Raw genomic sequence first — 12165 nt, 5'->3', positions numbered from 1 at the left:
ATAATAAAAAGACCAGAAAAAGCCTGCTGCTCTACAAGGTGATTCATCACCTGTGAATCTTAGGGAGCGGGGACAGCACATCTGACCCAAGGTCAATAGCACTGTTCTGTAGTGGTCCATGAAGGTGAAAGGGGCAGTGCCCCACCAACCTCAGTTTGTCTTTAGCCAGCCTCCACCTGCCTATCAACGGGTGGCCCAGCCTATTGGGTTTCTCTTCCATAGTCTCAGTGCTGCCCTTGCAGAACTCGGCAGGGAGGAGGGTAGGCTGTGCCTGTCATGAGGTCTGGCTCAACTTACTGTTGGTCTTCCTGCATTCATTCTTTCTTAGCTCAGTCGGTAGAGCATGAGACTTAATCTCAGGGTTGTAGGACGAGCCCCATGTTGGGCAAAAGATTCCTGCATTCCAGGGGGCTGCACTAGAATACCCTCATGGCCCCTTCCAACTTTACAATTCTATGATTTTGCCCCACCAGCCGCCACTAAACAGAATAGGAGCCAAGTGCGCTTGCAGAAGAGACAGAAATCATTCCCGTTAGCTCTTGCGTTCCCATGACATAAATGGATTTTCTATAGTTGCCCTGTCCTCTTATAGCTTTGAAAAATATATCAACATTGGATTCTGGTGAACAAAGCCAAAGGGTTTCAGGTGGGAAAGGCATTAGGGAGAGGAACACAGGAAGTAAGGAAGCAAGAGGAAAGTTAACAGGACACACTTGGTGATTTTGGGATAAGGATTTCCAAAGCAAAGGTTCTTAGCTGTGCAAGGTTACGCTTGGACATCTGATAACATAGAGGGCACTCAGCAAAAGGGGAAACACAATTCTCGGGAGGATGGAATCTAATTCTGGCACAAAGTCTACTTTGTGACCAGTGTGCCAGTTCTGCTAATCTGCAGCTGTTTAACAGTACATCCCTGTTTTGCAGAGACTGCCCCACATTTCACTCAAACACAGTGAATGTTAAATGGAACAGGAACAGACAGCACGGCCCACAGCACGGGCTACTTCAGAAAGCACACCATGAGCTTTAATTGCTTTTGCAGACTACAACTGCACATGGTGCAACCTGAATATTGCTTTCCGCGAACAAACCAGCCACTGGATAAGTTGCTTGCTTCTTTTCTCTCTTAAGAATAAAACCTGAAATTGTTACTTCTCACATGTAAAAAGCTGAAAGCAGCCTAGTAAAGACCTCCTTCAATCACTCTTCCTCTGGTGCCACACTTAGCCTCCCAATTCATGGTTGTCTTACTGTTGCTTTCCCTTCATGAAAAAAAGCACACAGTTCCTTCTAACCTTAGTCCCTATGCCATGTTAAATTCAATTACTCCATTTACTTCAGAATTTTGTCAGTGTTCTGTGACTGGCAGCTTTACCCCCAAGCAGCTAGAATAGTTATGAACATTCTGTGACACCACGGCAGCTCAGCCAATGACTAGGGAGATTGCAAGAAGGTAGACATTGTAAGTCTATGACAAGACTCTGCAATGTAGGCCTTTCTTCACACCAGAGGGAAGGATATACAGTAATGCATTTTCATTTTCCAGGATGACGTTGCATGAAACTTAAGTGATGCTGTTAGGATCTCGGAAAATTCTTGGCTTTGCTTTCTACAAAGCTGATCAGTCTGCAATAGTCTAGGCAGAGAAGAAGAGTTTGAAGAAGAGTTTGGATTTGATATCCCGCTTTATCACTACCCAAAGGAGTCTCAAAGCAGCTAACATTCTCCTTTCCCTTCCTCCCTCACAACAAACACTCTGTGAGGTGAGTGGGGCTGAGAGACTTCAAATAAGTGTGACTAGTCCAAGGTCGCCCAGCAGCTGCATGTGGAGGAGCAGAGATGTGAACCTGGTTCACCAGATTACGAGTCTACCGCTCTTAACCACTACACCACACCACACTGGGCAATAAAAGCAGAGATCTATTCCTGTACAATTCAGGCACTGGAGACATCTCCACTCTTCTTGGGTCCCATATGCCTTGTTCTCTGCATGTGGAGGGATTAAGATGTAATAATGCGTACAGCTACCAGTGATTGTTGTGAATGAAAAGGGTGCCACTGCATGGGAGTGGCTGCCAGATATATTTGTGATCAGACATACATTGTATTTTCCCCCTACAAGGATGGGCTGGAATTGCTCATGTTCAGGCAAAAGGGGCATTGTGAATTGTGCGTGATCTGATAGAAGCATTGAGGGCACAAAGTCCATTTGTTTGTATGCATAGGTCTATATCTAAGTTGCACCATTAACCTCTATGGTGATTTACAAGAAGAAGAAGAAGAGTTTGGATTTGATATCCCGCTTTTCACTACCCGAAGGAGTCTCAAAGCAGCTAACATTCTCCTTTCCCTTCCTCCCCCACAACAAACACTCTGTGAGGTGAGTGGGGCTGAGAGACTTCAGAGAAGTGTGACTAGCCCAAGGTCCCCCAGCAGCTGCATGTGGAGGAGTGGGGAAGCGAACCCGGTTCACCAGATTACGAGTCTACCGCTCTTAACCACTACACCACACTGGCTCTCAAAGAATGAGAGGGATGCCACTGCCATAAAGGAACTTGCAAGTTTTCAAGATATCTGCCATTCGGCTTCTGTTTCAAGTGTGGTTTTTTCTTTTAATGCAAATAATGGAGGCACAATTCAAATGCCTCTGTACTTAGGGTTTGGGGATATTTTAAGAAGTCATAACACATTTTATACACGGAGAACTGTAGCTACTTTCAAAGGGTTTTTTTATATATATCTCACAACTGCCTTTGGTTATGGCAACCTCTCAGTCTCCCAGGACTTGAAATCCATCCCTCTTTTGTACAGCTGGCATTGATTCCTGCTCCTCTTCAAGGAGAGGATAAAGAGCGTCAAAGGAATTGTTTTTGAAATAAACCAAAAGTCACGCTACATAAAGGAATTCTGCTTGAGAGACAAATCAAAAGGAGACGAACTGTGGAATTTGCCACAGTGGGACTGTCATAGCTAGCCCACAAGTGCTGCAACACTCTGAAAGGAGACCAAACACTGGGCCTTTATGTTATGGGACAACTGGCAAGAAGAAGAGCAGGATGAGGAGGAAGAAGAAGTTGTTACTCTTTACAAATAACAGCTCCTGCAATAAAACTGGCTGTAGATTGTATCTGCAGGAGTGCGAACTGCTTTATGACTGAGCACTCTACCTCAATTAAAAGTGAAGTCTACTCTGTCTTAGAAAAGTCACTTAAGTAATGCAGGTGGATTGCAAATGGAAAAGAAATCCTGGCAACACTTTAACAATGCTTTTTTAAGAGTAGCAAATGTTCCCAACTCTGTAATCACTCTCCAAAGGAAGTGAGCTCCTGACCAAATATACAAGGTGGCAATGTGTTTTGATTTTAAACACTTTTTTTTTAACCCACTGTGGTTTTCCTAGCATCTCCCACTTTGATGCATTCTGAGTAGTTTCCTTGGAGCTGCCCCTCAAAATCCATTTGGATTGAATTGCGTGGCTATATCCCTCCCTCACAGGACACATTTTATCGAATTAAATGGGCATAAAGGCCACAACTTTATTGGTTACGGATGTTGAGCGGTATTGGCTTAGGCATTGGATCCTAACCACTATATCTGACCCCCAACCCGGGTGTTGGGGGTCCGTGAAGGGTTAACCACCAAGGGCAGCACCCCTGAAGCATATCAAGGGGAACTGCCCCTGTGATCACCGTCGGGGAGTGGCTCAGGCCCTGACCTCCCTAGGCTTCGGACGGGACCATGCCCCTGGAAACCTTTAACGGAATACCCTTCCAATGAAGGGCAGGTGATGGTGCTACCTCCCCTTTTTACCTCTATTGATGTTATCCAATGCCTAACCGCCAAACCAAAGTTGTGACGAATTGCTACGAGGTAGGTGAAAAAACCCGATTTGGCTAGTCCAAATGGGAAAAAGTCCTACCAGGCCCCCCAGCCAACTGGGGTGACCAACCGGAGTCCATAGCAAAGTCAATAGCTAACCTAAAGGGTGGGTGGGCGGGAGAACCGATGCAGCTGGGGGCAGCGAAAGGAGAGGGGGAAGGATTTCCGCCGTCTCCAGTTAAAGGGCTGTTAACCCCTCCCCTCAGCCGACCAGATTGGTCGGCCACTGGAGAGAGATGTCGGGAATCCTCCAATTGTGCAGGCGCTGTGTATCAGCCCCTGCACGCATGGTCGGGTCGTGATACCTGCAACGCCACCTCCTGCCTATAGGCGGAAGTGGCTTTCCGAGTTCTAGTTCCTCATTAACAGCATTTCGGCAGGAGCAGCTGGCTTCCTCTCCTGTTACCTCTGAGTATCTTCTCTGCTGCTGCAGCAGCAGAAGCAGCATCACAGCTGAGACCACATCCAACCTGGGGTGGCCACAGCAAGAGGCCAATTTTTAAATGTCAAGCCCTTTTTCTAAGTATCCTGAGCATTGAAAACAGCAGATTAAACTTGATTGTTGACGTCCTACATGAACTCAGGAATGTACAGAACAAGATTTAGACATAGAAAGGGATTGAAGGGAAGAGAGAAGATTTAAACATGGAAAAAGATGAAAAGAGAGAGTGGTGGAAAGAGGGAAAGGAGAGTTTAGGGTGATTATTTAAACCTAAACTGAAGGTCACTGGAGGAGAGGGGGGTCTTCAATGGAGATCAAGAGGCAACAGTTTCCTCTTCCACAACTCAGCATCAAGATGGCTGGAAGGGAAGAGAAACGTCATGTCTAGATCTCTCCTGAAGATCAGTAGAATCTTTTACCCCTTCGTGTCTTCAGTGTGAATGATTTGTTTTTCTTCAAGTACGTTTCTCCCTCTTCATCTCACTGTGGAGAGAGGAGGGAGAAGCATGGCTGAAGCTCAAGAGCCAGCATTTCCTCCTCTCCATCCTTGCAGATCAATATAGAGTGCTGTGTGAGAGAGAAAACATCATGTGCCTGCGTGTGTGTGACAACACATGTTAGTAAACTAGCCCGTGAGAGAGAGGAGGGCCGCATGAGACCGTGGCACGCTGCAAAATCTGCATGAGGTAGACCCAAGGCAAACAGTAATAATAATAAAAAGCTTCTAAATATATATATATATGTGATGATTGCCGCAAAGACATTCCACCTGATTAAGAGGATGAAGCTTGGGATTGGCCTCAGCAGCTTCCTGCATCAGTCTAGGAAAGCCCACACCACATTTGAGAAGAATCCCCCTTTGCTGAGCCATCCTATCAAGACCACAGACATCCTTCCCCCCTGAGGATTCACTGAGAGGCAGAGGCTGGATTCTCCTCCTCACTCCACTGACGCACCTGACATGTGCTGCAATAGACAGGCAGGCTGCATCTGCCCCATTAATCTATCATCTATCTCTCTATCATCTACCTACCTACCTACCTACCTACCTATGTATATCATTCTTTTCCTAGCTCAATCTCATTGGGAAATGATGCCCTCTCAATGGGTATACCAGAATATCAGGAGAAATGCCTGCTTCTCACCCTGTAAACAATACAGCCAGGAACAAACAAGCATGAAGGAGGAAGGAGATCCATATTGGTGGATATCCTGAGACCCTAAGTCTCAAGTGGGGAAACTGCGTCCCTCCCCATGCTGCTGGACTGCAAATCTCATCATCCCTGAACCATTGTCCATGTTGTCTGGGGCTGTTGTGAGTTGTGAGTCCACCAACATCCGGGGTGGGGTGGTCACATATACCCCATCCCTGCCCTAATGGCATCAGAACAAACAGGTATCGTTTTCTGAAGGCAAAACTTGCATGTTGCTCTCTAGCAGCTGGGGATACAAAACAGGTCTGCAACAACAAGGGCAGGATAATCTCCCCAAAAGAGACCTTCCATGTGATTGTTCTGCAAAAAGTTATTTGTTCAGCTTGGCACCTATTCCCGCAGAACGTTCAATCCAGCCCTTGCTAAGGTCCAAACCAAGTACACTTAAATCTTCACAGTCCTCCGTAATTGCAGCAATATATACTCAACACAATGACACCACCCCGATCTAGGGCAGCATCGCCCATTGAAGCAATAAGACCAAGAGAAAAATACTGGGCAAACATCATTTACCTGAATTTCCCACCATGATGTCACAGCAAAAGCACCACGTTCTAAAACAGCAACCCTACCTGTGGCATTGGAAAGAGCGAGGGACTCCATCGAACCCCGTGGCGTTTGTTCTGTGGGCGCCAGTTCCTCGGTGAACTTCAGTGCGTTGATCGGATGCCTGGTCCGGCACTGCTGTGCAGATCGACTGCTGTCTTCCTCCTGGTTATACTTGGAGACCTTGTAACTCCCCCTGGTGTCGCCGAAGCTCTGGTTGGACATGTCACTGTAACTCTCCTGCGAGCGTAGCCTTCCTGAGTAATAGTCTTCCCGGCATTCTTGGATGAAGCTGCCGCCGTGTCCCTTCATGGCCAGGGAGGAGCTCCTCTTTGGGTTGCTGAAATGTTTGCCCCACAGCTCCTGCTGGCTGCTTGGGCTCTGCCCTGGGTTGTAGGAAGTCCTGATGTTACACTGGCTGAGGAGCTGCAGAGGGCTTTGCGACTGACTTTGCTCCATTTTATTCCCGTAGTGGTAGGCTTCGTCTCTGCTCCTCCATATGTGGTCCCTGTTGAGGCTGGGCGTTTGGCTGGACAAGCTCAGCAAGTCCATCTGCAAGGATAGGGGGTCCACATCCGTAGACAGCCTGCTGGAGGTCACCTGCAGCTGGCTGCTGCCCTGGCTGGGGGCCCCCTCTTCTCCTTTGTTCCTGTTCTTGCCGATCTTGGCGCTACGCCGCGACTCTTTGGCTCTGGCGCTCTGGAAGGCGGAGTCTGATGAATCCGAGCCGTTGGGGTCGTCGCCCATGCTGCACGCCCTCGAACAGAAAATCTGCCCTTGCTTCGGCAGGAACGGTCGTCCAAGCAGAGACTTCTTGCACTGTGCACAGCAAAAGCAGGTCTCCGTGGCATGCCAGTGCTGGCCGTCATACGTCATCTGACCCTGATCAATGCCTTTGAAAAAAAGGAGATAAATATGGTGAGCATCTACTAATCTAGAGAGCAATTGGGATCAACTGGATGTGACGTTAAGGCTCCTGAACTCTGGTGGGGAACTGGAGTAGCCAAAGTTCAACCTGCTAACCATGACACCAACCTGAAACCTGAAACTGTGATATAGGATCACAAATAGTACACCATGATCTTCACACGCTTTACTGAAATCTGCTTGGGATAGGCAATACAATATTAAACTCAACTTTAGGTATAGCTGCTTAGGTCTCTGTTGTGCTCCAGATCAAAAGAAAAATTAATAGTAATCCCATTTTCTCTAGCCTAGTCTTCTGTTCCATAGGAGGAAGGAAAATAGGAACCCCGCCCCCTCTGAGTTGCCCAGCTTGCCTTCCTTTGTCACCAACCTTCCATCATGAAACAGCGGGGCGGAGTGTGCGGAGGACAAAGTGTGCCTTGCTCATGCGCTTAACTCTCCCTGGGGATTACCAGAAGAATTAAATGCATTGTGGTCTTAACAATGCGAAACACTGTTCCCAGCAAAGGGTCCCAAAGCTTACCCGTCACAGGTCAGACCAGCTGCCAATGGAATTAGCACAGATCACCACCGCCATATTTAGCACAGACAAATTAGCACAGTGGCGAGTTTTTACTCTGTGTTCAGAAATAAGAAGCTGGCTTCAGACCGTCTATTTCCTGGCTCTCTTTATTCTAACCCATGGGGTGGGTTTGTCATTGCTTTTTAAAAGGCAAAGTGGCATGTCTCAAACTTCCGGAACAAAAATGGATCAGAAAGATGTAGACAATGGAGAGCGAGCATTGATCTATACCAAGGCTAAGCACACAACCATACTATGTAGTTGCTTCCATGGTTATGTGTAGAGTGTGCCTGTCAGGTTCCCTTTGTAGTGTGTTGCTCATGAGTAACCACAGATACCTGCATTAACTATAACTATTTATTGTGCCTTAGCTATTTGCAGCAAGAGCTCTGCAAAACATGTCTGCTCAATCGGTATCAGTTTCCGGAACTGGGAGGCGTCTGTTCGCCCGCCAACACCACAGCCTTGGCATTCTTAGATGACCTCTGCGTCGCCTTCTTCCCCCTCTCTGCTGGTCCTCCTCCGGAACTGGCATCTCACCCTCCGCCTGTCTGTGGCTGACGGTGCTGGGTCTCTGTCTTTCCCTCTCAAGCCCTGGCACCTCCCTTTCCTCAGGAGATATCTCATGACGGGGGCTGGGTGAGGATGAAGTGTCCGTCGAGATTATTGGCTGCGGTCCCCTATAACACAGTGAACCCTTTCCCCTTGATGAGTCACTTTCTCTCCCCCCCATCTCTGGGCTGTTGCCCTCTCTCCCCCTCCTCCTCACGAGGAGGCACTCTTTCCCACAGTGCCCAAGACATTTATCTTCTATGAGGTGAAGGTTGAGGTGGCGTCTTTCCTTTCACGCATGTTAGAACTTCCTAGGGTGGCAGTTTCCCCTCCCCTCAAATTTACTTCAAATGTTACTTCAGTTCTGCTCCCCTCCCAACATTTGCCACCTGAGGCATTCACCTCACTCTGACTAATGATAGGGCCGGGCCGGCTTGGATATCTATTATTATTTTTAGGAGCCTTCTACTGAGTCAGTCCAACAGTTCATCTAGCTAAGTATAGCTTACACTGACTGGCAGCTGCTCTCCAGGGTTCCAGGCAGGTAGTCTTTCCCAGGCCTACCTAGAGATGTTGAGGATTGAACCTGGGACATCCTCCATGAAATGCAGGTGCTCTACAGGCCCTCCTCCAAGGCAAATACAGTATATGAATTCCTTTATCCAACCAATCAGAACATTTCACAGACACACATCAGATCTTTTTAAGCAAATGCTGGCTGGCCATCTGTCAGGGATGCTTTAGTTGTGTTTTTTTTTTTTTTGCATTGTGGGGGGTTGGATTAGATAACCCCTGCGGTCCCTTCCCACTCTACTGTTCTATGATTCTACAGAATGGAAGGGCAGCCTAGATAGACAGGCAAAATTTATCCGAGCTTCTTAGAGAAAATGTATGACATACAGTACCTATAATGAAACAAATGAGATTAGAGTAATCCAGTAAACAATCCAGTAAAGTATATCATATATAATGAGTTTGAATTGCAGCCATTCTATATTAACTACAGCATGGTTAAACTTGTTATGACTTGCAGAAGTCAGTTGGCCCATAACCTGTTAAGATTTGGGTCCACCATCTATTGTTGACACCATACCACACTTCAGCCAGAGTATGCACAGTTCCAACAGAGTCTTTGCCAGCAGAACACTAGAGTTTTCCTGCTTTCCAGCAGCGAGCCTTTTCCAGAGTTCCCGGTAAAGAAAACTCCTTTCCCACTCAGTTCAGCATGAAGTGTGTATTGCCTCATGGCTCAAGACCAGCATTAACACACTAGCTACATAAACTTTAAGAGATGCTGGTACATCATGATCTAATCTACCATTGCATAATTCTTCTGGTCTTAGAAGTAAACCTTATAAAGATGCAAGTATACAGAGAGATCCCCATGCTAGCTCACCATGCTATATTAAACCATACGGAATGCAACCTTCAGCTTCTCCACTGATACCTTGCACTGAGCAAAGCCACTTCCCAGTGATACCTTACACTCCTGCCAAGGCCGCTGAATGTGGCCTTGGCTTTATACCTGCCTCTGCACATGCACATATTCCTTAAGGAAAGGGGGGGGTGCAGCTGGTGTGCTAACTCTAAACAGAATCTATAGATGTGGAGGGTGCTCGTGGTGTAATTTGGAAAAAAATGAGTGAAATTGCCGGGAATCAGAGTGTTTTTACATGAGTAGAATGTGTCCTTTCATTTAAAATGCATCTCTGGGTTATTTGTGGGGCCTGCCTGGTGTTTTTACATGAGTAGAATGTGTCCTTTTATTTAAAATGCATCTCTGGGTTATTTGTGGGGCATAGGAATTCATTCATTCCCCCCCCCCCAAAAAAAAATATAGTCCGAATCTTACCAACAATAGAAGAATGGCAGATGAAAATGATGGACTATATGGAGCTTGCAGAAATGACCAGGAAACTCTGTGACCAGAGAGACGACGCGGTGGAAAAAGAGTGGAAAATTTTTAAATTGTATTTGAAAGATCATTGTATGATCGAAACTCAGATATAATCTGAGGATAAGATAAGTCGTAGAGTAGAAGATAGATGAATAAATTAGAAGATGATAAGGATTAAGATAAGATATAGGTTAATTATTAGGCAATGTTATAATAATGTTAAGAGGTATGAGATAGAAATGATTTTAGTGTAAAGACTAGAATAGGAAGAAGTTTGGGAAGTTACATAAAAGGTATTCACAAAGGACGCGGGAGGAGGAGATAGGAGGAAGTCCCGTGATGATGTGAGGAAAGATTTTATTTTTTGAGAAGTAATATGTTAGTCTTTTTGTTATGTATGTATTTTTTGTGTTAGTTGTGTTTTTGTTTATGTATGTTTTAATATATATATATATATATATATATATATATATATATATATATATATATATATATATATATATATATAGAGTCCGGCCCCCCACAAGGTCTGAGGGACAGTGGACTGGCCCCCTGCTGAAAAGGTTTTCTGACCCCTGGTCTACACTTACAAGTGGCAGCTCTCCAGGGTGTCAGGCAGATAGTTTTCCCCATCCCTAACTGCAGGTACTGGGGAACCTGGAGAGCTGCTGCCAGTCATACTAGGCTAGATGGCCAAAGAGCGTGACCTGGCATAAGGCAGGTTCCCACAGATCCATTACAGTGGTACCTCTGGTTAAGAACTTAATTCGTTCTGGAGGTCTGTTCTTAACCTGAAACTGTTCTTAACCTGAGGCACCACTCTAGCTAATGGGGCCTCCCGCTGCCACACAATTTCTGTTCTCATCCTGAAGCAAAGTTCTTAACCTGAAGCATTATTTCTGGGTTAGCGGAGTATGTAACCTGAAGCGTTTGTACCCGAGATACTACTGTACTGTTCTTGCTGAAGCCCCAGTTCCACAATCATTCCCCTTCTGGGCAATCCCCTTTGGGGAAGCAATTCATTTACTACAGTAGAGCAGCACACACTGAAGTTATGGACGCACACACCCTTTTCACGCAATGTCGTGGCATCATATAAGTGCATGGCGAATACATGCTCCAACTATTTAGCCTGGAGAAGAGAAGGTTAAGGGGTGATATGATAGCCATGTTCAAATATATAAAAGGATGTCATATAGAGGAGGGTGAAAGGTTGTTTTCTGCTGCTCCAGAGAAGCAGACACGGGGCAATGGATTCAAACTACAAGAAAGAAGATTCCACCTAAACATTAGGAAGAACTTCCTGACAGTGAGAGCTGTTCGGTAGTGGAATTTGCTGCCAAGGAGTGTGGTGGAGTCTCCTTCTTTGGAGGTCTTTAAGCGGAGGCTTGACAGCCATCTGTCAGGAATGCTTTGATGGTGTTTCCTGCTTGGCAGGGGGTTGGACTGGATGGCCCTTGTGGTCTCTTCCAACTCTACGATTCTATTCCTATTTTCCAGGAATGGTTTTCAGGTATTTGTCTCTTGCTCCTTATTTTTGCCTTTGCATGAGATTTTTTTTTTAAGCGTGCACACACACACAATGCACTACAGCTGCTCTTCTTGATTTTCTGCCCCTTCCTCTAATCCTCTAGAAGTCAAATCCCTGAGTGGGAAACAGATGCATCTTGACTTTACTGCACACTCAAGAACTCTCAGCGCATCGTACAGTTTCACAGGCAGCAGCTGGTAACACTCATTTTCAACGGGCAAGTATGACAATATATTATGGGGCAATTACGCTTTTATAATATAGCACCCTTTTGGCCTTTAAATCACATGATCAGGACCAGGTTGCAGCTACAACAAGGCTTTCTTTCTTGCCTTACTAAATAATACCTGTGCTTAGCTTCCTCGCTATCCACTGCAGAACTACTGTGCCGACCAGAATACTAAATGTTGCTGAGCAAGTCTTGATTTGAAGCAGTGTGAAACCACTTTAGATTATAGCAGCACACATTATTTCTTAAAAGAAAGAAACTTATGGTCAGCTTAAGGGGTTCTTGTTCATGAATGTGTGTGTCATAATAAATTTGTTAGTCTTTAAGGTGCTGCAAGACTCCTTGGTTTGCTTACACACTACTTCAGAAGCCAGTGCAGGACATTC

General features: G+C 45.9%; 1 protein-coding gene across 3 annotated transcripts in view; it reads right to left on the bottom strand.

Moving 5' to 3' along the window:
- PRICKLE2 (prickle planar cell polarity protein 2) overlaps positions 1 to 12165 on the bottom strand; it is a 267148-nt gene that overhangs the window by 23944 nt on the left and 231039 nt on the right. For all 3 annotated transcript variants that reach the window (XM_033141304.1, XM_033141305.1, XM_033141306.1), the window contains one exon: positions 6108 to 6974. In XM_033141304.1, coding sequence (XP_032997195.1) covers positions 6108 to 6974 — 867 coding nt within the window. The remainder of the gene's footprint in view (positions 1 to 6107; positions 6975 to 12165) is intronic.

Source organism: Lacerta agilis, chromosome 2 (genome assembly GCF_009819535.1).
Source record: "Lacerta agilis isolate rLacAgi1 chromosome 2, rLacAgi1.pri, whole genome shotgun sequence".
NCBI classification, from domain to species: domain Eukaryota; kingdom Metazoa; phylum Chordata; class Lepidosauria; order Squamata; family Lacertidae; genus Lacerta; species Lacerta agilis.
This window is presented reverse-complemented; position numbering and strand designations above follow the sequence as displayed.